A 24,786-nucleotide genomic window follows, 5' to 3' on the forward strand; every position below is an offset into this window, starting at 1 on the left:
GCCAGAGGTGGATGAGCGGGAACTGTACTTCCTCAGAGGTAGGGAGGCCAGCAGGCCAGAGGTGGATGAGCGGGAACTGTACTTCCTCAGAGGTAGGGGGGGCCAGCAGGCCAGAGGTGGATGAATGACCACTAGGTTACTGCTGGATGAGCGGGAACTGTGCTTCCTCAGAGGTAGGGAGGCCAGCAGGCCAGCGGTGGATGAGCGGGAACTGTGCTTCCTCAGAGGTAGGGAGGCCAGCAGGCCAGAGGTGGATGAGCGGGAACTGTGCTTCCTCAGAGGTAGGGAGGCGAGCAGGCCAGCGGTGGATGAGCGGCAACTGTGCTTCCTCAGAGGTAGGGGGGCCAGCAGGCCAGAGGTGGATGAGCGGGAACTGTGCTTCCTCAGAGGTAGGGGGGCGAGCAGGCCAGAGGTGGATGAGCGGGAACTGTGCTTCCTCAGAGGTAGGGAGGCGAGCAGGCCAGAGGTGGATGAGCGGGAACTGTGCTTCCTCAGAGGTAGGGAGGCCAGCAGGCCAGAGGTGGATGAGCGGGAACTGTGCTTCCTCAGAGGTAGGGGGGGGCCAGCAGGCCAGAGGTGGATGAGTAGGTAGCTGGATGAGCGGGAACTGTGCTTCCTCAGAGGTAGGGAGGCCAGCAGGCCAGAGGTGGATGAGCGGGAACTGTGCTTCCTCAGAGGTAGGGAGGACGAGCAGGCCAGAGTTGGATGAGCGGGAACTGTGCTTCCTCAGAGGTAGGGAGGCCAGCAGGCCAGAGGTGAATGAGCGGGAACTGTGCTTCCTCAGAGGTAGGGAGGACGAGCAGGCCAGAGTTGGATGAGCGGGAGCTGTGCTTCCTCAGAGGTAGGGAGGCCAGCAGGCCAGAGGTGGATGAGCGGGAACTGTGCTTCCTCAGAGGTAGGGAGGACGAGTAGGCCAGTCAGATAAGGGATCCGACATAACATACTGTACCATTTGTCCTGTAGCCAGACAGAGTGCATATTTCCTGCAGCTGGAAAGCAATGCCCCCTGGGATAGGCTGGGTGGTGGGGGGGAGCAGGGAGGTGTGGTGGGGTGGGGGGGGGGATGACATGGAGGTAAAACACAACACCAGAGACAGAAGACAGGAGATAAAACAATCAGTGTAGATGAAAGGGAGGAGACAGGTTCAATATATTTTTTTTAAACCTCGAGACAGTTGAGACATGGATTGTGTATGTGTGCCCCGTTCAGAGGGTGAACGGGCAAGAGGAAAATATTTAAGTGCCTTTGAACGGGTTATGGTAGTAGGTGCCAGGTGCACCGGTTTGAGTGTGTCAAGAACGACAACGCTGCTGTTTTTTTTATTTTATTTTTACGCTCAACAGTTTCCTTTGTGTATCAAGAATGGTCCACCACCCAAAGGACATCCAGCCAACTGGACACAACTATGGGAAGCTGTGGGAGTCAACATGGGCCAACATTCCCATGTGGAACGCTTTCGACACCCTTGTAGAGTCCCATGCCCCGTCGAAATGAGGCTGTTCTGAGTGCAACTCAATATTAGGACGGTGTTCTTAACGTTTTTGTTCACTCAGTGTATATGTGATTATCTGTTGTGTTGTCTCCTGTCTTCAGGCTGGGGAAGAGAGCGATATTAGTGGTCCTGCTATCTGTGGCTGTGTGGATCTACTTCCTCCCCTCGCCCATAGACCCTCAGCCTTACACGTAAGTACAGACACACCACACCGGCTCTGATGCTCGTCGGATGTGGCAGGGCTTCGCAAACTAACACTCACGTCCGTAGCCATGAAGTGCTTTGAAAGGCTGGTCATGGCTCACGTCAACACCATCATCCCAGAAACACTAGACCCACTCCAATTTGCATACCGCCCCCAACAGATCCGCATATGATGCAATCTCTATTGTACTCCACACTGCCCTTTCCCACCTGGACAAAAGGAACACCTATGTGAGAATGCTGTTCATTGACTACAGCTCAGCGTTCAACACCATAGTGCCCTCAAAGCTCATCACTAAGCTAAGGACCCTGGGACTAAACACCTCCCTCTGTAACTGGATCCTGGACTTCCTGACGGGTCGCCCCCAGGTGGTAAGGGTAGGTAACAACACATCCGCCACGCTGATCCTCAACACGGGGGCCCCTCAGGGGTGCGTGCTCAGTCCTGTACTCCCTGTTCACTCATGACTGCACGGCCAAACACGACTCCAACACCATCATTATGTTTACCGACAACACAACAGTGGTAGGCCTGATCACCGACAATAATTAGACAGCCTATAGGGAGGAGGTCAGAGACCTGGCCGTGTGGTGCCAGAATAACAACCTCTCCCTCAACGTGATCAAGATAAAGGAGATGATCGTGCACTACAGGAAAAGGAGGACTGAGCACGCCCCCAGTCTCATCGACGGGGCTGTAGTGGAGCAGGTTGAGAGCTTCAAGTTCCTTGGCATCAACATCACCAACAAACTAGAATGGTCCAAACACACCAAGACAGTCGTGAAGAGGGCACGACAACGCCTATTCCCCCTCAGGAAACTGAAAATATTTGGCATGGGTCCTCAGTTCCTCAAAAAGTTATACAGCTGCGCCATCGAGAGCATCCTGACAGGTTGCATCACCGGCTGGTATGACATCCGACCACAAGGCACTACAGAGGGTAGTGCGAACGGCCCAGTACATCACTGGGGCCAAGCTTCCTGCCTTCCAGGACCTCTATACCAGGCGGTGTCAGAGGAAGGGCCTAAAAATGGTCAAAGACCCCAGCCACCCTAGTCACAGACTTTTCTCTCTGCTACTGCATGGCAAGCGGTACCGGAATGCCAAGTCTGGGTCCAAAAGGCTCCTTAAAAGCTTCTACCCCCAAGCCATCAGATCAGACTGCTGAACAGCTTCTACCCCCAAGCCATCAGACTGCTGAACAGCTTCTACCCCCAAGCCATCAGACTGCTGAACAGCTTCTACCCCCAAGCCATCAGACTGCTGAACAGCTTCTACCCCCAAGCCATCAGACTGCTGAACAGCTTCTATCCCCAAGCCATCAGACTGCTGAACAGCTTCTACCCCCAAGCCATCAGAATGCTGAAAGCCGTCAGACTGCTGAACAGCTTCTACCCCCAAGCCATCAGACTGCTGAACAGCTTCTACCCCCAAGCCATCAGACTGCTGAACAGCATCTACCCCCAAGCCATCAGACTGCTGACCAGTTAATTAAATGGTCACCCAGAATATTTACATTGACCCCCTTTGTTTTAACACTGCTGCTACTCGCTGTTTATTATCTATGCATAGTCACTTTACCTCCACTTACATGTACATATTACCTCAACTACAGTCGTGGCCAAAGGTTTTGAGAATGACACAAATATTCATTTTCACAAAGTCTGCTGCCTCAGATTGTATGATGGCAATTTGCATATACTCCATAATGTTATGAAGAGTGATCAGATGAATTGCAATTAATTGCAAAGTCCCTCTTTGCCACGCAAATTAACCGAATCCCCCCAAAACATTTCCACTGCATTTCAGCCCTGCCACAAAAGGACCAGCTGACATCATGTCAGTGATTCTCTCGTTAACACAGGTGTGAGTGTTGACGAGGACAAGGCTGGAGATCACTCTGTCATGCTGATTGAGTTCGAATAACAGACTGGAAGCTTCAAAAGGAGGGTGGTGTTTGGAATCATTGTTCTTCCTCTGTCAGCCATGGTTACCTGCAAGGAAACACGTGCCGTCATCATTGCTTTGCACAAAAAGGTCTTCACAGGCAAGGATATTGCTGCCAGTAAGATTGCACCCAAATCAACCATTTATCGGATCATCAAGAACTTCAAGGAGAGTGGTTCAATTGTTGTGAAGAAGGCTTCAGGGCACACAAGAAAGTCCAGCAAGCGCCAGGACCGTCTCCTAAAGTTGATTCAGCTGCGGGATCGGGGCACCACCAGTACAGAGCTTGCTCAGGGATGGCAGCAGGCAGGTGTGAGTGCATCTGCATGCACAGTGAGGCGAAGACTTTTGGAGGATGGCCTGGTGTCAAGAAGGGCAGCAAAGAAGCCACTTCTCTCCAGGAAAAACATCAGGGACAGATTGATATTGTTACAAAGGTACAGGGATTGGACTGCTGAGGACTGGGTAAAGTCATTTTCTCTGATGAATCCCCTTTCCAATTGTTTGGGGCATCTGGAAAAAAGTTTGTCCGGAGAAGACAAGGTGAGCGCTACCATCAGTCCTGTGTCATGCCAACAGTAAAGCATCCTGAGACCATTCATGTGTGGGGTTGCTTCTCAGCCAAGGGAGTGGGCTCACTCACAGTTTGGCCTAAGAACACAGCCATGAATAAAGAATGGTACCAACACATCCTCCGAGAGCAACTTCTCCCAACCATCCAGGAACAGTTTGGTGACGAACAATGCCTTTTCCAGCATGATGGAGCACCTTGCCATCAGGCAAAAGTGATAACTAAGTGGCTCGGGGAACAAAACATCGATATTTTGGGTCCGTGGCCAGAAAACTCCCCAGAATTTAATCCCACTGAGAACTTGTGGTCAATCCTCAAGAGGCGGGTGGACAAACAAAAACCCACAAATTCTGGCAAACTCCAAGCATTGATTATGCAACAATGGGCTGCCATCAGTCAGGATGTGGCCCAGAAGTTAATTGACAGCATGTCAGGGCGGATTGCAGAGGTCATGAAAAAGAAGGGTCAACACTGTAAATATTGACTCTTTGTCAGATTAGGGGTTAAAGGTTAAAGAGTTATTGTCTGTCAGATTAGGGGTTAAAGGTTAAAGAGTTATTGTCTGTCAGATTAGGGGTTAAAGGTTATTGTCTGTCAGATTAGGGGTTAAAGGTTAAAGAGTTATTGTCTGTCAGATTAGGGGTTAAAGGTTATTGTCTGTCAGATTAGGGGTTAAAGGTTATTGTCTGTCAGATTAGGGGTTAAAGGGTTATTGTCTGTCAGATTAGGGGTTAAAGGTTATTGTCTGTCAGATTAGGGGTTAAAGGTTAAAGAGTTATTGTCTGTCAGATTAGGGGTTAAAGGTTAAAGAGTTATTGTCTGTCAGATTAGGGGTTAAAGGTTAAAGAGTTATTGTCTGTCAGATTAGGGGTTAAAGGTTAAAGGTTATTGTCTGTCAGATTAGGGGTTAAAGGGTTATTGTCTGTCAGATTAGGGGTTAAAGGTTATTGTCTGCCAGATTAGGGGTTAAAGGTTAAAGAGTTATTGTCTGTCAGATTAGGGGTTAAAGGTTAAAGAGTTATTGTCTGTCAGATTAGGGGTTAAAGGTTATTGTCTGTCAGATTAGGGGTTAAAGGTTAAAGAGTTATTGTCTGTCAGATTAGGGGTTAAAGGTTATTGTCTGTCAGATTAGGGGTTAAAGGTTATTGTCTGTCAGATTAGGGGTTAAAGGGTTATTGTCTGTCAGATTAGGGGTTAAAGGTTATTGTCTGTCAGATTAGGGGTTAAAGGATTAAAGAGTTATTGTCTGTCAGATTAGGGGTTAAAGGTTAAAGGTTATTGTCTGTCAGATTAGGGGTTAAAGGGTTATTGTCTGTCAGATTAGGGGTTAAAGGTTATTGTCTGTCAGATTAGGGGTTAAAGGTTATTGTCTGTCAGATTAGGGGTTAAAGGTTATTGTCTGTCAGATTAGGGGTTAAAGGTTAAAGAGTTATTGTCTGTCAGATTCAAGGGACCCCCTCCGCTCCTGGAGGGCCCACTGGCTGTCAACACCAGACTACAGAACGGACGCAGGCTGTTCACTGGACAACTACACGGACCAGAATCCTTCACTGCTGACCAGGAGGGTAAGAACTCTTGCCTGAGTTGTTTTTCATTCAGCATGTTTTTAATTTAATCGCGTCTGTTTGTCTTACATCCGCCTCGTCAGTGTTTTATATGACCGTGGTAGATCCCCTACCACTGTTACGAGAACCTGCGGACTCTCTGACCCCTGACCTTTAACCCCTGGCGTCTCCTAGGTAACGTGTACACAGGGACGGTGGATGGGAAGCTGTGGAGGATCCACCAGGAGACTCTGACCCTCATCGCCCACATGGGACAGGACTTGCAGGAGTGTGGTCAGTAACTAACTAACTAACCAACCTTAACGCTAACTAACCCTAACGCTAACCAACCCTAACGCTAACTAACCCTAACTCATCACCCACATGGGACAGGACTTACAGGAGTGTGGTCAGTAACTAACTAACTAACTAACCAACCCTAACGCTAACTAACGCTAACTCATCACCCACATGGGACATTTTCATAGTGGCTAGCTAGCTAGCCAGTTAGCCCTATGGACTTACCCATTCACTGAACTGTCTTCCAGCCTTCGTAATAATGTAGCTAACCAGATCATTTTTGCCTGTTAAACTATCTAAAACTAATATTATGCAAGATGGATGTCAATTCTTCGTGGGTAGCTAGCTAACAATTCTTCATGGCTATCTGGCTAGCTAACAATTCTTCATGGCTATCTGGCTAGCTAACAGTTCTTCATGGCTATTTCTGGCTAACAATTCTTCATGGCTATTTCTGGCTAACAATTCTTCATGGCTATCTGGCTAGCTAACAATTCTTCATGGCTATCTGGCTAGCTAACAATTCTTCATGGCTATCTGGATAGCTAACAATTCTTCATGGCTATCTGGCTAGCTAACAGTTCTTCATGGCTATCTGGCTAGCTAACAGTTCTTCATGGCTATCTGGCTAGCTAACAATTCTTCATGGCTATCTGGCTAGCTAACAGTTCTTCATGGCTATCTGGCTAGCTAACAATTCTTCATGGCTATCTGGCTAGCTAACAGTTCTTCATGGCTATCTGGCTAGCTAACAACTCTTCATGGCTATCTGGCTAGCTAACAACTCTTCATGGCTATCTGGCTAGCTAACAATTCTTCATGGCTATCTGGATAGCTAACAATTCTTCATGGCTATCTGGCTAGCTAACAATTCTTCATGGCTATCTGGCTAGCTAACAGTTCTTCATGGCTATTTCTGGCTAACAATTCTTCATGGCTATTTCTGGCTAACAATTCTTCATGGCTATCTGGCTAGCTAACAACTCTTCATGGCTATCTGGCTAGCTAACAATTCTTCATGGCTATCTGGCTAGCTAACAGTTCTTCATGGCTACCTGGCTAGCTAACAGTAGTAGGAGTGGGATCAGTACTTCTAGCAGGCTTATTGCTGTATGATGGAATCTGTCTGGGCTCTACAGGGCTGTGTTCAGTTCAGTAGGTATGAAACAGGTGAGAGAACATTTAGAAAAGGAGGAGGACCTGAATGTTTCAGAGTGCACCCCTGGTGTGGAACCCTGACACTCTGTCTTCTGGTGGAGTGCACCCCTGGTGTGGAACCCTGACACTCTGTCTTCTGGTGGAGTGCACCCCTGGTGTGGAACCCTGACACTCTGTCTTCTGGTGGAGTGGAACCCCTGGTGTGGAACCCTGACACTCTGTCTTCTGGTGGAGTGGAACCCCTGGTGTGGAACCCTGACACTCTGTCTTCTGGTGGAGTGGAACCCCTGGTGTGGAACCCTGACACTCTGTCTTCTGGTGGAGTGGAACCCCTGGTGTGGAACCCTGACACTCTGTGTGTGTGTGTGTGTGTGTGTGTGTGTGTGTGTGTGTGTGTATGTGTGTGTGTGTGTGTGTGTGTGTGTGTGTGTGTGTGTGTGTGTGTGTGTGTGTGTGCCAGGTTGTGTGTGCCAGATTGTGTGTGTGTGTGTGTGTGTGTGTGTGTGTGTGTGTATGTGTGTGTGTGTGTGTGTGTGTGTGTGTGTGTGTGTGTGTGTGTGTGTGTGTGTGTGCCAGGTTGTGTGTGCCAGATTGTGTGTGTGTGTGTGTGTGTGTGTGTGTGTGTGTGTGTGTGTGTGAGTGTCAGATTGTGTGTGTGTGTGTGTGTGTGTGTGTGTGTGTGTGTGTGTGTGGTCTATGGTGTTATCTCTGTTGGTCCTATGGTGTTATCTCTGTTGGTCCTATGGTGTTATCTCTGTTGGTCCTATGGTGTTATCTCTGTTGGTCCTATGGTGTTATCTCTGTTGGTCCTATGGTGTTATCTCTGTTGGTCCTATGGTGTTATCTCTGTTGGTCCTATGGTGTTATCTCTGTTGGTCCTATGGTGTTATCTCTGTTGGTCCTATGGTGTTATCTCTGTTGGTCCTATGGTGTTATCTCTGTTGGTCCTATGGTGTTATCTCTGTTGGTCCTATGGTGTTATCTCTGTTGGTCCTATGGTGTTATCTCTGTTGGTCCTATGGTGTTATCTCTGTTGGTCCTATGGTGTTATCTCTGTTGGTCCTGTGGTGTTATCTCTGTTGGTCCTATGGTGTTATCTCTGTTGGTCCTATGGTGTTATCTCTGTTGGTCCTATGGTGTTATCTCTGTTGGTCCTATGGTGTTATCTCTGTTGGTCCTATGGTGTTATCTCTGTTGGTCCTATGGTGTTATCTCTGTTGGTCCTATGGTGTTATCTCTGTTGGTCCTATGGTGTTATCTCTGTTGGTCCTATGGTGTTATCTCTGTTGGTCCTATGGTGTTATCTCTGTTGGTCCTATGGTGTTATCTCTGTTGGTCCTATGGTGTTATCTCTGTTGGTCCTATGGTGTTATCTCTGTTGGTCCTATGGTGTTATCTCTGTTGGTCCTATGGTGTTATCTCTGTTGGTCCTATGGTGTTATCTCTGTTGGTCCTATGGTGTTATCTCTGTTGGTCCTATGGTGTTATCTCTGTTGGTCCTATGGTGTTATCTCTGTTGGTCCTATGGTGTTATCTCTGTTGGTCCTATGGTGTTATCTCTGTTGGTCCTATGGTGTTATCTCTGTTGGTCGTCTAGGTAACAGGACAGACTATGATGTTATCTCTGTTGGTTCCTCTAGGGAGCAGTACAGACTATGAGCCAGTCTGTGGTCGTCCTCATGGGGTGCGGTTGGACAGTGGTGGTCAGCTGATCGTAGTGGACTCCTACTTTGGACTGTTTTCTGTTGACCCCCAGACTGGACACAAGACCCTGCTACTGGACAGCAAGACAGGTAATGTCCCCTAACTCCCAGACTGGACAGCAAGACAGGTACCGTCCCCTACCCCCAGACTGGACACAAGACCCTGCTACTGGACAGCAAGACAGGTACCGTCCCCTACCCCCAGACTGGACACAAGACCCTGCTACTGGACAGCAAGACAGGTAACCTCCCCTACCCCCAGACTGGACACAAGACAGGTACCGTCCCCTACCCCCCAGACTGGACACAAGACAGGTACCGTCCCCTACCCCCCAGACTGGACAGCAAGACAGGTACCGTCCCCTACCCCCAGACTGGACAGCAAGACAGGTAACGTCCCCTACCCCCAGACTGGACAGCAAGACAGGTAACGTCCCCTACCCCCAGACTGGACAGCAAGACAGGTAACGTCCCCTAACCCCAGACTGGACAGCAAGACAGGTAACGTCCCCTACCCCCAGACTGGACAGCAAGACAGGTAACGTCCCCTACCCCAGACTGGAAGACTGGACAGCAAGACAGGTAACGTCCCCTAACCCCCAGACTGGACAGCAAGACAGGTAACCTCCCTAACCCCCAGACTGGACAGCAAGACAGGTAACGTCCCCTACCCCCAGACTGGACACAAGACAGGTACCGTCCCCTACTCCCAGACTGGACAGCAAGACAGGTAACCTCCCCTAACCCCCAGACTGGACAGCAAGACAGGTAACGTCCCCTAACTCCCAGACTGGACACAAGACAGGTACCGTCCCCTACCCCCAGACTGGACAGCAAGACAGGTAACCTCCCCTACCCCCAGACTGGACAGCAAGACAGGTAATGTCCCCTACCCCCAGACTGGACAGCAAGACAGGTAATGTCCCCTAACTCCCAGACTGGACGCAAGACAGGTAATGTCCCCTAACCCCCAGACTGGACAGCAAGACAGGTAATGTCCCCTAACTCCCAGACTGGACAGCAAGACAGGTAACGTCCCCTAACCCCCAGACTGGACAGCAAGACAGGTAACGTCCCCTAACCCCCAGACTGGATAGCAAGACAGGTAATGTCCCCTAACCCCCAGACTGGACAGCAAGACAGGTAACGTCCCCTACCCCCAGACTGGACAGCAAGACAGGTAATGTCCCCTAACTCCCAGACTGGACAGCAAGACAGGTAACGTCCCCTACCCCCAGACTGGACAGCAAGACAGGTAACGTCCCCTAACCCCCAGACTGGACAGCAAGACAGGTACTGTCCCCTACCCCCCAGACTGGACAGCAAGACCCTGCTACTGGACAGCAAGACAGGTAACGTCAGACAGGTAATGCCCCTGTGTGGACAGCTTGCACTTGCTAGCTGATTTGTCCTGGGATATAAACATTAGGGTGTTATTTTACCTGAAATGCACAAGGTCCTCGACTCCGACAATTAATCCACACAAAACGATCAACTGAATCGTTTCTAGTCATCTCTCCTCCTTCCAGGATTTTTCTTCTCTTGACTTTATATTGCGATTGGCAACTTTCATAAATTAGGTGCATTACCGCCACTGACCTCATTCGTCTTTCAGTCACCCACGTGGGTATAACCAATGAGGAGATGGCACGTGGGTACCTGCTTCTATAGACCAATGAGGAGATGGGAGAGGCAGGACTTGCAGTGCGATCTGCGTCAGAAATAGAACTGACTTCTATTTTAGCCCTTGGCAACGCAGACGCGCGCAATAATTGAATAATATAGATTTCTAAATTTATTTTGCAACGCTCGCGCACTCGATGCGAGCGGTGTAGTCAGCCTGTAACAGATAGTCCTTACTGCTATTAGCCAATAGAAACACATTGAATAACAGATTACTGCTATTAGCCCATAGAAACACATTGAATAACAGATTACTGCTATTAGCCCATAGAAACACATTGAATAACAGATTACTGCTATTAGCCAATAGAAACACATTGAATAACAGATTACTGCTATTAGCCAATAGAAACACATTGAATAACAGATTACTGCTATTAGCCAATAGAAACACATTGAATAACAGATTACTGCTATTAGCCCATAGAAACACATTGAATAACATTTAATCCAGTTAACATATGGAATATCTCTGTGCTGTGATGCTAATCCAGTTAACATATGGAATATCTCAGGCTTGTGATGCTAATCCAGTTAACATATGGAATATCTCAGGCTTGTGATGCTAATCCAGTTAACATATGGAATATCTCTGTGCTTGTGATGCTAATCCAGTTAACATATGGAATATCTCTGTGCTGTGATGCTAATCCAGTTAACATATGGAATATCTCTGTGCTGTGATGCTAATCCAGTTAACATATGGAATATCTCTGTGCTTGTGATGCTAATCCAGTTAACATATGGAATATCTCTGTGCTGTGATGCTAATCCAGTTAACATATGGAATATCTCTGTGCTGTAGGAGCTGACGGGATCCCGTTCTCGTTCCTGAACGGGCTGGAGATCTCCTCTCAGACTGGGATCATTTACTTTACGGACTCCTCCTCTCGCTGGGGACGACGGCACGTTAAACTGGAGGTCTGGCGCTTTCTGTTATTCCCCAGAAATCACCGTTGTTCTTTATTTCCCGCTCTGTAACCCCTGACCTCTAACGTCTAGGTGATAGAGACCAACGCTCTGGGTCGTCTCCTGACCTTTGACCCTGCGTCAGGGCGCGTGGGTGTCCTACTGGACGGTCTGTACATGCCCAATGGCATCGCCCTGTCACCTGACGAGAGCTTCCTGCTGCTGGCCGAGACCAGCATCGGGTGTGTCCTCAGGTACACACACACACACGCGCACACACACACACACACACACACACACACACACACACACACACACACACACACACACACACACACACACACACACACACACACACACACAGAAACGGAGGACAGTGTTTTAACATGTAAATATCACTGTGTTATCAGAGGTGGCTGATCTGCAGGACAGAGGAGCCCTCACAGTACAGACAGGCCTTTTGTTCTGACACTCATTGTTCTCTCCCCCTCTCTCCCTCCCTTCCTCCCCCTCCCTCCCTCCATCCCTCCCTCCCTGCCTCCCTCCCTCCCTCCCTCCCTGCCTGCCTCCCTCCCCTCCCTGCCTCTCTCCCTGCCTCCCTCCCTCCCCTCTCCCTCCCTGCCTCCCTCCCTCTCTCCCTCCCTGCCTCCCTCTCTCCCTCCCTGCCTGCCTCCCCCTCCCTCCCTCCCTGCCTCCCTCCTCCCTGCCTCTCTCTCTCCCTTCCTCCCTGCCTCCCTCTCTCTCTCCCTCCCTGCCTGCCTCCCCCTCCCTGCCTCCCTCCTCCCTGCCTCTCTCTCTCTCCCTTCCTCCCTCCTCCCTCCCTCTCTCCCTCCCTGCCTCCCCTCCCTCCCTCCCTCCCTCCCTCTCTCCCTCCCTGCCTCCCTCCTCCCTGCCTCCCTCCCCTCCCTCCCTCCCTCCCTCCCTCCCTCCTCCCTGCCTCCCTCCCTCCCTGCCTCCCTCCCTGCCTCCCTCCCTGCCTGCCTCCCTCCCCTCCCTGCCTCTCTCCCTGCCTCCCTCCCTCCCCTCTCCCTCCCTGCCTCCCTCCCTCTCTCCCTCCCTGCCTCCCTCTCTCCCTCCCTGCCTGCCTCCCCCCTCCCTCCCTCCCTGCCTCCCTCCTCCCTGCCTCTCTCTCTCCCTTCCTCCCTGCCTCCCTCTCTCTCTCCCTCCCTGCCTGCCTCCCCCTCCCTGCCTCCCTCCTCCCTGCCTCTCTCTCTCTCCCTTCCTCCCTCCTCCCTCCCTCTCTCCCTCCCTGCCTCCCCTCCCTCCCTCCCTCCCTCCCTCTCTCCCTCCCTGCCTCCCTCCTCCCTGCCTCCCTCCCCTCCCTCCCTCCCTCCCTCCCTCCTCCCTGCCTCCCTCCCTCCCTGCCTCCCCTCCCTCCCTCCCTCTCTCCCTCCCTGCCTCCCTCCTCCCTGCCTCCCTCCCTCCCTCCCTCCCTGCCTCCCCCTCTCTCTCCCTCCCTCCCTCCCTCCCTCCCTCCTCCCTCCCCCTCCCCTCCCTCCCTCCCCCTCTGCCTCCCTCCTCCCTCCCTCCCTCCCTCCCTGCCTCCCCTCCCCTGCCTCCCCCCTCCCTTCCTCCCTCCCTCCCTCCCTCCCTCCCCCTCTGCCTCCCTCCTCCCTGCCTCCCTCCCCCTCTCCCTCCCTGCCTCCCCTCCCTCCCTCCCTCCCTCCCTCCCCGCCTCCCTCCCTCCCTCCCTGCCTCCCCTCCCTCCCTCCTCCCCTCCCTCCCTCCCTCCCTGCCTCCCCTCCCTCCCTCCTCCCCTCCCTCCCTCCCTCCCCACCTCCCTTCCTCCCTCCCTCCCTCCCTCCTCCCTCCCTCCCCCTCCCTCCCTCCCTCCCCACCTCCCTTCCTCCCTCCCTCCCTCCCCTCCTCCCTCCTCCCTCCCCCCTCCCTCCCTGCCTCCCTGCCTCCCTCCCTCCCTCCCTCTGTAGATACTGGCTGACAGGCCCCAAGGCTGGCACCAAGGAGGTCATCCTGAACAATATGCCCGGTTACCCTGACAACATCCGCCTTAGCGACCGTGGAACCTTCCTGGTTGGCCTGACGACCACACGCTTCAGGAAGCTCGTGCCTCCGTTCCTGGACCTGATTGGTCCGTACCCAGCGGTCAAACGCTTTCTGGCTAAGGTTAGTTTCACCATCATCATCATCATCATTCTGTTGTAAACCTCTCTCTCCCACGTCCCTGTGTGGTAAACCTCTCTCCCACCTCCCTGTGTGGTAAACCTCTCTCCCAGTCCCTGTGTGGTAAACCTCTCTCCCACGTCCCTGTGTGGTAAACCTCTCTCCCACCTCCCTGTGTGGTTAACCTCTCTCCCACGTCCCTGTGTGGTAAACCTCTCTCCCACCTCCCTGTGTGGTAAACCTCTCTCCCACCTCCCTGTGTGGTAAACCTCTCTCCCACGTCCCTGTGTGGTAAACCTCTCTCCCACCTCCCTGTGTGGTAAACCTCTCTCCCCCACGTCCCTGTGTGGTAAACCTCTCTCCCACCTCCCTGTGTGGTAAACCTCTCTCCCAGTCCCTGTGTGGTAAACCTCTCTCCCACCTCCCTGTGTGGTAAAACTCTCTCCCCACGTCCCTGTGTGGTAAACCTCTCTCCCACGTCCCCTCTCTCCCACCTCCCTGTGTGGTAAACCTCTCTCCCACGTCCCCTCTCTCCCACCTCCCTGTGTGGTAAACCTCTCTCTCCCCACGTCCCTGTGTGGGTAAACCTCTCTCCCACCTCCCTGTGTGGTAAACCTCTCCCCACGTCCCTGTGTGGTAAACCTCTCTCCCACCTCCCTGTGTGGTAAACCTCTCTCCCACCTCCCTGTGTGGTAAACCTCTCTCCCACGTCCCTGTGTGGTAAACCTCTCTCCCATCTCCCTGTGTGGTAAACCTCTCTCCACAGCCCCTCTGTGGTAAACCTCTCTCCCACGTCCCTGTGTGGTAAACCTCTCTCCCATCTCCCTGTGTGGTAAACCTCTCTCCACAGCCCCTCTGTGGTAAACCTCTCTCCCACCTCCCTGTGTGGTAAACCTCTCTCCCACAGTCCCTGTGTGGTAAACCTCTCTCCCCACCTCCCTGTGTGGTAAACCTCTCTCCCACCTCCCTGTGAGGTAAACCTCTCTCCCACGTCCCTGTGTGGTAAACCTCTCTCCCACCTCCCTGTGTGGTTAACCTCTCTCCCACCTCCCTGTGTGGTAAACCTCTCTCTCCCCACCTCCCTGTGTGGTAAACCTCTCTCCCCACCTCCCTGTGTGGTAAACCTCTCTCCCACCTCCCTGTGTGGTAAACCTCTCTCCCACGTCCCTGTGTGGTTAACCTCTCTCCCCACCTCCCTGTGTGGTAAACCTCTCTCCCACCTCCCTGTGTGGTAAACCTCTCTCCCAGTCCCTGTGTAGTAAACCTCTCTCCCACGTCCCTGTGTGGTAAACCTCTCTCCCACGTCCCTGTGTGGTAAACCTCTCTCCCCATCTCCCTGTGTGGTAAAACCTCTCTCCCACCTCCCTGTGTGGTAAACCTCTCTCCCACCTCCCTGTGTGATAAACCTCTCTCCCACGTCCCTGTGTGGTAAACCTCTCTCCCACCTCCCTGTGAGGTAAACCTCTCTCCCACCTCCCTGTGTAGTAAACCTCTCTCCCACGTCCCTGTGTGGTAAACCTCTCTCCCTCCTCCCTGTGTGGTAAACCTCTCTCCCAGTCCCTGTGTGGTAAACCTCTCTCCCACCTCCCTGTGTGGTAAACCTCTCTCCCACAGTCCCTGTGTGGTAAACCTCTCTCCCACGTCCCTGTGTGGTAAACCTCTCTCCCCACCTCCCTGTGTGGTAAACCTCTCTCCCACCTCCCTGTGTGGTAAACCTCTCTCCACAGCCCCTGTGTGGTTAACCTCTCTCCCACCTCCCTGTGTGGTAAACCTCTCCCCACGTCCCTGTGTGGTTAACCTCTCTCCCACCTCCCTGTGTGGTAAACCTCTCCCCACGTCCCTGTGTGGTAAACCTCTCTCCACAGTCCCTGTGTGGTAAACCTCTCTCCCACGTCCCTGTGTGGTAAACCTCTCTCCCACCTCCCTGTGTGGTAAACCTCTCCCACGTCCCTGTGTGGTAAACCTCTCTCCACAGTCCCTGTGTAGTAAACCTCTCTCCCCACCTCCCTGTGTGGTAAACCTCTCTCCCACCTCCCTGTGTGGTAAACCTCTCTCCCCCACGTCCCTGTGTGGTAAACCTCTCTCCCACGTCCCTGTGTGGTAAACCTCTCTCCACAGTCCCTGTGTGGTAAACCTCTCTCCCCCACGTCCCTGTGTGGTAAACCTCTCTCCCACCTCCCTGTGTGGTAAACCTCTCCCACCTCCCTGTGTGGTAAACCTCTCTCCCACAGTCCCTGTGTGGTAAACCTCTCTCCACAGCCCCTGTGTTGTCTTTGTTCCAGGCTGCAGTGAGACTAGAGAGAGTAATCTGCCAGGACAGAGAGACTCCTTCAAGAGATGATTCAGAACAGCAACATGATACAGGGCCTTGCTAAAGTATTCACCCCCCCCCCCGTTGGTGTTTTTCTTATTTTGTTACATTACAACCTGTAATTTCAATGCATTTTTATTTGGATTTCATGTAATGGACAAACACCAAATAGTCCAAATTGGTGAAGTGAAATGAGAAAAATAACTTGTTTTAAAAAAATTCAACAAAAATGTACGGAAAAGTGGTGTGTTCATATGTATTCACCCCATTTACTATGAAGCCCCTAAATAAGATCTGGTGCAACCAATTACCTTCACAAGTCACATAATTAGTTAAATAAAGTCCACCTGTGTGCAATCTAAGTGTCACATGATCTCAGTAGATATACACACCTGTTCTGAAAGGCCCCAGAGTCTGCAACACCACCAAGCAAGCGGCACCATGAAGACCAAGGAGCTCTCCAAACAGGTCAGGGACAAAGTTGTGGAGAAGTACAGATCAGGGTTGGGTTATAAAAACAATATCAGAAACTTTGAACATCCTCACGGAGCACCGTTAAATCCATTATTAAAAAATGGAAAGAATATGGCACCACGACAAACCTGCCAAGAGAGGGCCGCCCACCAAAACTCACGGACCAGGCAAGGAGGGCATTAATCAGAGAGGCAACAAAGAGACCAAAGATAAACCCTGAAGGAGCTGCAAACCTCCACAGCGGAGATTGGAGTATCTGTCCATAGGACCACTTTAAGCCGTACACTCTACAGAGCTGGGCTTCACGGAAGAGCGGCCAGAAAAAAATGCCTTTGGTTAAAGAAAAAAATAAGCAAATACATTTGGTGTTCACCAAAAGGCATGTGGGAGACTCCCCAAACATACGGAAGAAAGTACTCTGGTCAGATGAGACTAAAATTGAGCTTTTTGGCCATCAAGGAAAACGCTATGCCTGGCGCAAACCCAACACCTCTCATCACCCCGAGATTACCATCCCCACAGTGAAGCATGATGGTGGCAGCATCATGCTGTGGGGGATGTTTTTCCATCGGCAGGGACTGGGAAACTGGTCAGAATTGATGGATTAATGGATAGCGTTAAATACAGGGAAATTCTTGAGGGAAACTTGTTTCAGTCTTCCAGAGATTTGAGACTGGGACGGAGGTTCATCTTTCAGCAGGACAATGACCCTAAGCATACTGCTAAAACAACACTCGAGTGGTTTAAGGGGAAACATTTAAATGTCTTGGAATGGCCTAGTCAATGACCAGACCTCAATCCAATTCAGAATCTGTGGTATGACTTAAAGATTGCTGTACACCAGCAGGAACCCATCCAACTTGAAGGAGCTGGAGCAGTTTAGCCTTGAAGAATGGGGACAGAAATCCCAGTGGCTAAATGTGCCAAGCTTATAGAGACATACCCCAGAGACTTGCAGCTGTAATTGCTGCAGAAGGAAAGGTGGCTCTACAAAGTATTGACTTTGGGAGGGGGGGTGAATAGTTATGCACGCTCAAGTTTTCAGTTGTTTTTTTGTCTTATTTCTTGTTTGTTTCACAATAACAAATATTTTGCATCTTCAAAAGTGGTCGTCATGTTGTGTAAATCAAAATGATACAAACGCCACAAAAAAAAATGTATTTTAATTCCCAGGTTACAAGGCAACCAAATAGGAAAAATCCCTAAGGGGTGAATACTTTCGCAAGCCACTGTATTCTAGTAGAGATAAATACAAGAGATAATTCAGACAGCAACATGGTATTCTAGAGGAGATAATGGATGTAAACAGTCCTGTTTCTGGAATGTACTATTGCTGTAGTAATATTATAGTATATAATACTAATAGTAAAGTCTGTAGTTGTTTCCAGGTTTAATATGATATCGTTTATAATAAGTTCATTTTAATAAGCTTGTTTCCTGGAATATACACTTAGTGGACAAAACATTAAGAACACCTGCTCTTTCCGTGGCGTTAGACTGACCAGGTGAATCCAGGTGAAAGATATGATCCCTTATTGATGTCACTCGTTAAATCCACTTCAATCAGTGTGGAGGAAGAGACCGATTTTAAAGAAGGATTGTTAACCTGTTGGGTCTAGGGGGCAGCATTTGCACGTCTGGATAAAAAAAAATGTACCCGATTTAATCTGGTTACTAATCCTACCCAGTAACTAGAATATGCATATACTTATTATATATGGATAGAAAACACTCTAAAGTTTCCAAAACTGTTTGAATGGTGTCTGTGAGTATAACAGAACTCATTTGGCAGGCAAAACCCTGAGACATTTTCTGACAGGAAGTGGATACCTGATGTGTTGTATTGACTTTAAACCTATCCCATTGAAAAACACAGGGGTTTAGGAATATTTTGGCACTTCCTATTGCTTCCACTAGATGTCACCAGCCTTTACAAAGTGTTTTGAGTCTTCTGGAGGGAGATCTGACCGAACAAGAGCCATGGAACGGTGATGTCCCATTAGACACCTGGCGCGCTACTTCATGTTGGGTACCCTCGTTCCAATACGTTATAAAAGACTATGCATTCGTCCACCTTGAATATTATTCATGTTCTGGTTAAAAAAGGCCCTAATGATTTATGCTATACAACGTTTGACATGTTTGAACGAACGGAAATATATTTTTTCCCCTCGTTCATGACGAGAAGTCCGGCTGGCTTACATCATGTGCTAACGAGACGGAGATTTTTGGACATAAATGATGAGCTTTTTTGAACAAAACTACATTCGTTATGGACCTGTGATAGAGGTTAAGGTTTGAGACAACTGGGAATGTGTGCCATTCAGAGGGTGAATGGGGCAAGACAAAATATACACTGCTCCAAAAAATAAAGGGAACACTTAAACAACACATCCTAGATCTGAATGAAAGAAATAATCTTATTAAATACTTTTTTCTTTACATAGTTGAATGTGCTGACAACAAAATCACACAAAAAATAATCAATGGAAATCCAATTTATCAACCCATGGAGGTCTGGATTTGGAGTCACACTCAAAATTAAAGTGGAAAACCACACTACAGGCTGATCCAACTTTGATGTAATGTCCTTAAAAACAAGTCAAAATGAGGCTCAGTAGTGTGTGTGGCCTCCACGTGCCTGTATGACCTCCCTACAACGCCTGGGCATGCTCCTGATGAGGTGGCGGATGGTCTCCTGAGGGATCTCCTCCCAGACCTGGACTAAAGCATCCGCCAACTCCTGGACAGTCTGTGGTGCAACGTGGCGTTGGTGGATGGAGCGAGACATGATGTCCCAGATGTGCTCAATTGGATTCAGGTCTGGGGAACGGGCGGGCCAGTCCATAGCATCAATGCCTTCCTCTTGCAGGAACTGCTGACACACTCCAGCCACATGAGGTCTAGCATTGTCTTGCATTAGGAGGAACCCAGGGCCAACCGCACCAGCATATGGTCTCACAAGGGGTCTGAGGATCTCATCTCGGTACCTAATGGCAGTCAGGCTACCTCTGGCGAGCACATGGAGGGCTGTGCGGCCCCCCAAAGAAATGCCACCCCACACCATGACTGACCCACCGCCAAACCGGTCATGCTGGAGGATGTTGCAGGCAGCAGAAGGTTCTCCACGGCGTCTCCAGACTCTGTCACGTCTGTCACATGTGCTCAGTGTGAACCTGCTTTCATCTGTGAAGAGCACAGGGCGCCAGTGGCGAATTTGCCAATCTTGGTGTTCTCTGGCAAATGCCAAACGTCCTGGCTGTAAGCACAACCCCCACCTGTGGACGTCAGGCCCTCATACCACCCTCAGGGAGTCTGTTTCTGACCGTTTGAGCAGACACATGCACATTTGTGGCCTGCTGGAGGTCATTTTGCAGGGCTCTGGCAGTGCTCCTCCTGCTCCTCCTTGCACAAAGGCGGAGGTAGCGGTCCTGCTGCTGGGTTGTTGCCCTCCTACGGCCTCCTCCTCGTCTCCTGATGTACTGGCCTGTCTCCTGGTAGCGCCTCCATGCTCTGGACACTACGCTGACAGACACAGCAAACCTTCTTGCCACAGCTCGCATTGATGTGCCATCCTGGATGAGCTGCACTACCTGAGCCACTTGTGTGGGTTGTAGACTCCGTCTCATGCTACCACTAGAGTGAAAGCACCGCCAGCATTCAAAAGTGACCAAAACATCAGCCAGGAAGCATAGGAACTGAGAAGTGGTCTGTGGTCACCACCTGCTGAACCACTCCTTTATTGGGGGTGTCTTGCTAATTGCCTATAATTTCCACCTGTTGTCTATTCCATTTGCACAACAGCATGTGAAATGTATTGTCAATCAGTGTTGCTTCCTAAGTGGACAGTTTGATTTCACAGAAGTGTGGTTGACTTGGAGTTACATTGTGTTGTTTAAGTGTTCCCTTTATTTTTTTGAGCAGTATATTTAAGTGCCTTTGAACAGGGTATGGTAGTAGGTGCCAGGCGCACCGGTTTGTGTCAAGAACTGCAACGTTGCTGGGTTTTTCCACGCTCAACAGTTTCCCGTATGTATCAAGAACGGTCCACCACCCAAAGGACATCCAGCCAACTGTGGGAGTTAACATGGACCAGCATTCCCATGTGGAACGCTTTCCACACCCTTGTAGAGTCCATGTCCCCGACGAAATGAGGCTGTTCTGAGGGCAACTCAATATGAGGAAGGTGTTCCTAATGTTTTGTCCGGTGTATTTCCATGATAAAGTGACGTATTAAAGGTCGGAGTTCGTGTTCCCGTTTTGTTCCAGGTGGTTCCTCTGAGCTGGTACAACATGCTGTTGCCTAGATACGGCCTGGTGTTGGAGTTGGACGGCGAAGGGGAGGTGGTGGGGAGTCTCCATGACCCTACAGGCAGCCTGACCTGGGCCGTCAGCGACGTGTTCGCCCACCAGGGGAGACTCTACCTGGGTAGCACCGACCTGCACTTCCTCCCTGTCCTGGAGGACTGGAGCTAACCGCTAACCGCTAGCTGTCTACTGTAGATAACAGACTGGGAGGAGGAGGGGGAGGAGGAGGTACGGTAGGGGTCCTGGGTCTACTGTAGATAACAGACTGGGAGGAGGAGGAGGTACAGTAGGGGTCCTGGGTCTACTGTAGATAACAGACTGGGAGGAGGAGGAGGTACGGTAGGGGTCCTGGGTCTACTGTAGATAACAGACTGGGAGGAGGAGGAGGAGGAGGAGGTACGGTAGGGGTCCTGGGTCTACTGTAGATACCAGACTGGGAGGAGGAGGAGGAGGAGGTACGGTAGGGGTCCTGGGTCTACTGTAGATAACAGACTGGGAGGAGGAGGAGGAGGAGGAGGTACAGTAGGGGTCCTGGGTCTACTGTAGATACCAGACTGGGAGGAGGAGGAGGAGGAGGTACGGTAGGGGCCCAGAACAGCAGTGGTCCTCTCCTCCAACCCTGCTCTGACTGAGGTTCTCCACTAGGACCAGTAGAGGGCAGCAGAGAGACAGAACAGCAGTGGTCCGCTCCACCAACCCTGCTTTTATTGTCCCGTACCCCTTCAAACATTCAACCTACCCCGTTCTAGCACCAGGATCAGCGAACTCTCAAATGTTTTTTTGCCATCATTGAAAGCCTGCCACACACACACACACACACACACACACACACACACACACACACACACACACACACACACACACACACACACACACACACACACACTGTTGGCGCCGGAGGAGATGGCCGCCATTTTACGGTCTCCTAACCAATTGTTCTATTATGTGTATGTTTTTCCCGTGTTATTTGTAAACTTGAAACCCCACCTCTTTAAGGAATACCTGGGATAGGATATAGTAATCCTTCTAACACCCCCCCCCTTAAAAGATTTAGATATACTATTGTAAAGTGGTTGTTCCACTGGATATCATAAGGTGAATGCACCAATTTGTAAGTCGCTCTGGATAAGAGCGTCTGCTAAATGACTTAAATGTATTTTGTCCATAATGTTTCTGCCACCGTCTCTTACGACCGAAAAGAGCTTCTGGATATCAGGACAGCGATGAGACCAAAGATTGTTTCTACAACAACAACAAGCAGGACTCACACGATATTCTCCAAACATCCCGCAGGGCCCGACATCCCGGGTTATTCGCAAAAAGGAAGCGACGCTGAGGAACGAAGAGCCGGATGCCTCGTCCGGATCCGCAGAAGGCGAGTGGGAGAGCTGCCGTTACCGTCAATATTACTCGCCAACGTGCAATCATTGGACAATGAATTAGACGAGGTACGATCACGAATATCCTCTCCAACGGGACATCAAAAAACTGTAACATCTTATGTTTCACGGAATCGTGGCTGAATGTCGACATGGATAATATTCAGCTGGCGGGATATACGCTGCACCGGCTAGATAGAACAGCACACTCCGGGTAAGACGGGGGGGCAGTCTGTGTAAACAACATCTAAAGAAGTCTCTAGATTTTGCTCTCCTGACGTAGAGTATATTGTGATAAACTGCAGACCCCACTATTTGCCTAGAGAGTTTTCAGATATACTTTTCGTGGCTGTTTATTTACCACCTCAGACGGATGCTGGCACTGAGACCGCACTCAGCTGAGCTGTATAAGGAAATGAGCAAACGGGAAACCGCTCACCCAGAGGCGGCGCTCCTAGTGGCCGGAGACTTTAATGCAGGGAAACTTAAATCAGTTCTACCAAATCTCTACCAGCGTGTTTAAATGTGCAACCAGAGGGAAAAAACCTCTAGACCACCTGTACTCCACACAGAGAGACATTTACAAAGCTCTCCCTCGCCCTCCATTTGGTAAATCTGACCATAATTATATCCTCCTGATTCCTGCTAACAAGCAAAAACTAAAGCAGGAAGCACCAGTGACTCGGTCAATAAAAAAGTGGTCAGATGAAGCAGATGCTAAGCTACAGGACTGTTTTGCTATCACAGACTGGAACATGTTCTGGGATTCTTCCGATGGCATTGAGGAGTACACCACATCAGTCACTGGCTTCATCAATAAGCATCGAGGACGTCGTCCCCACAGTGACTGTACGTACATACCCCAACCAGAAGCCATGGATTACAGGCAACATTCGCACTGAGCTAAAGGGTAGAGCTGCCGATTTCAATGTGTGGGACTCTAACCCGGAAGCTTATAAGAAATCCCGCTATGCCCTGCGACGAACCATCAAACAGACAAAGCGTCAATAAAGGACTAAGATCAAATCGTACTACACCGGCTCTGACGCTCATCGAATGTTGGCAGGGCTTGCAAACTATTACAGACTACAAAGGGAAGCACAGCCGAGAGCTGCCCAGTGACACGAGCCTACCAGACGAGCTAAATTACTTCTATGCTCGCTTCGAGGCAAGCAACACTGAAGCATGCATGAGAGCATCGGCTGTTCTGGATGACTGTGTGATCATGCTCTCCATAGCCGATGTGAGTAAGACCTTTAAACAGGTCAACATTCACAAGACCTCAGGGCCAGACGGATTACCAGGACGTGTACTCCGAGCATGTGCTGACCAACTGGCAAGTGTCGTCACTGACATTTTCAACCCCTCCCTGTCTGAGTCTGTAATACCAACATGTTTCAAGCAGACCACCATAGTCCCTGTACCCAAGAACACTAAGGTAACCTGCCTAAATGACTACCGACCAGTAGCACTCACGCCTGTAGCCATGAAGTGCTTTGAAAGGCTGGTCATGGCTCACATCAACACCATTATCCCAGAAACCCTAGAACCACTCCAATTTGCATACCTCCCCAACAGATCCACAGATGACGCAATCTCCATTTCACTCCACACTGCCCTTTCCCACCTGTTGTATTCAGCATTTCACTGTGAGGTCTACTACACCTGTTGTATTCAGCATTTCACTGTGAGGTCTACTACACCTGTTGTATTCAGCATTTCACTGTGAGGTCTACTACACCTGTTGTATTCAGCATTTCACTGTGAGGTCTACTACACCTGTTGTATTCAGCATTTCACTGTAAGGTCTACTACACCTGTTGTATTCAGCATTTCACTGTGAGGTCTACTACACCTGTTGTATTCAGCATTTCACTGTAAGGTCTACTACACCTGTTGTATTCAGCATTTCACTGTGAGGTCTACTACACCTGTTGTATTCAGCATTTCACTGTGAGGTCTACACCTGTTGTATTCAGCATTTCACTGTGAGGTCTACTACACCTGTTGTATTCAGCATTTCACTGTGAGGTCTACTACACCTGTTGTATTCAGCATTTCACTGTGAGGTCTACTACACCTGTTGTATTCAGCATTTCACTGTGAGGTCTACTACACCTGTTGTATTCAGCATTTCACTGTAAGGTCTACTACACCTGTTGTATTCAGCATTTCACTGTGAGGTCTACTACACCTGTTGTATTCAGCATTTCACTGTAAGGTCTACTACACCTGTTGTATTCAGCATTTCACTGTGAGGTCTACTACACCTGTTGTATTCAGCATTTCACTGTGAGGTCTACACCTGTTGTATTCAGCATTTCACTGTGAGGTCTACTACACCTGTTGTATTCAGCATTTCACTGTGAGGTCTACTACACCTGTTGTATTCAGCATTTCACTGTATGGTCTACTACACCTGTTGTATTCAGCATTTCACTGTAAGGTCTACTACACCTGTTGTATTCAGCATTTCACTGTAAGGTCTACTTACACCTGTTGTATTCAGCATTTCACTGTGAGGTCTACTACACCTGTTGTATTCAGCATTTCACTGTGAGGTCTACTACACCTGTTGTATTCAGCATTTCACTGTGAGGTCTACTACACCTGTTGTATTCAGCATTTCACTGTGAGGTCTACTACACCTGTTGTATTCAGCATTTCACTGTGAGGTCTA

General features: G+C 50.0%; 1 protein-coding gene across 1 annotated transcript; it reads left to right on the forward strand.

Annotated features, from left to right (window-relative positions):
- Positions 1 to 1,594: 1,594 nt before the first annotated feature.
- Positions 1,595 to 21,730, forward strand: zgc:194209 (adipocyte plasma membrane-associated protein; the record flags this gene model as incomplete). The annotated part of the gene is given in 8 exon segments (XM_045712020.1): positions 1,595 to 1,684; positions 5,660 to 5,781; positions 5,956 to 6,054; positions 8,859 to 9,011; positions 11,410 to 11,525; positions 11,607 to 11,767; positions 13,442 to 13,637; positions 20,689 to 21,730. Coding segments are annotated over 8 exon segments (1,144 nt in total), but the record flags the coding sequence as incomplete, so codon positions are not given.
- Positions 21,731 to 24,786: the final 3,056 nt, after the last annotated feature.

The sequence above is a fragment of the Salmo salar genome, unplaced genomic scaffold (genome assembly GCF_905237065.1).
Source record: "Salmo salar unplaced genomic scaffold, Ssal_v3.1, whole genome shotgun sequence".
NCBI lineage: Eukaryota > Metazoa > Chordata > Actinopteri > Salmoniformes > Salmonidae > Salmo > Salmo salar.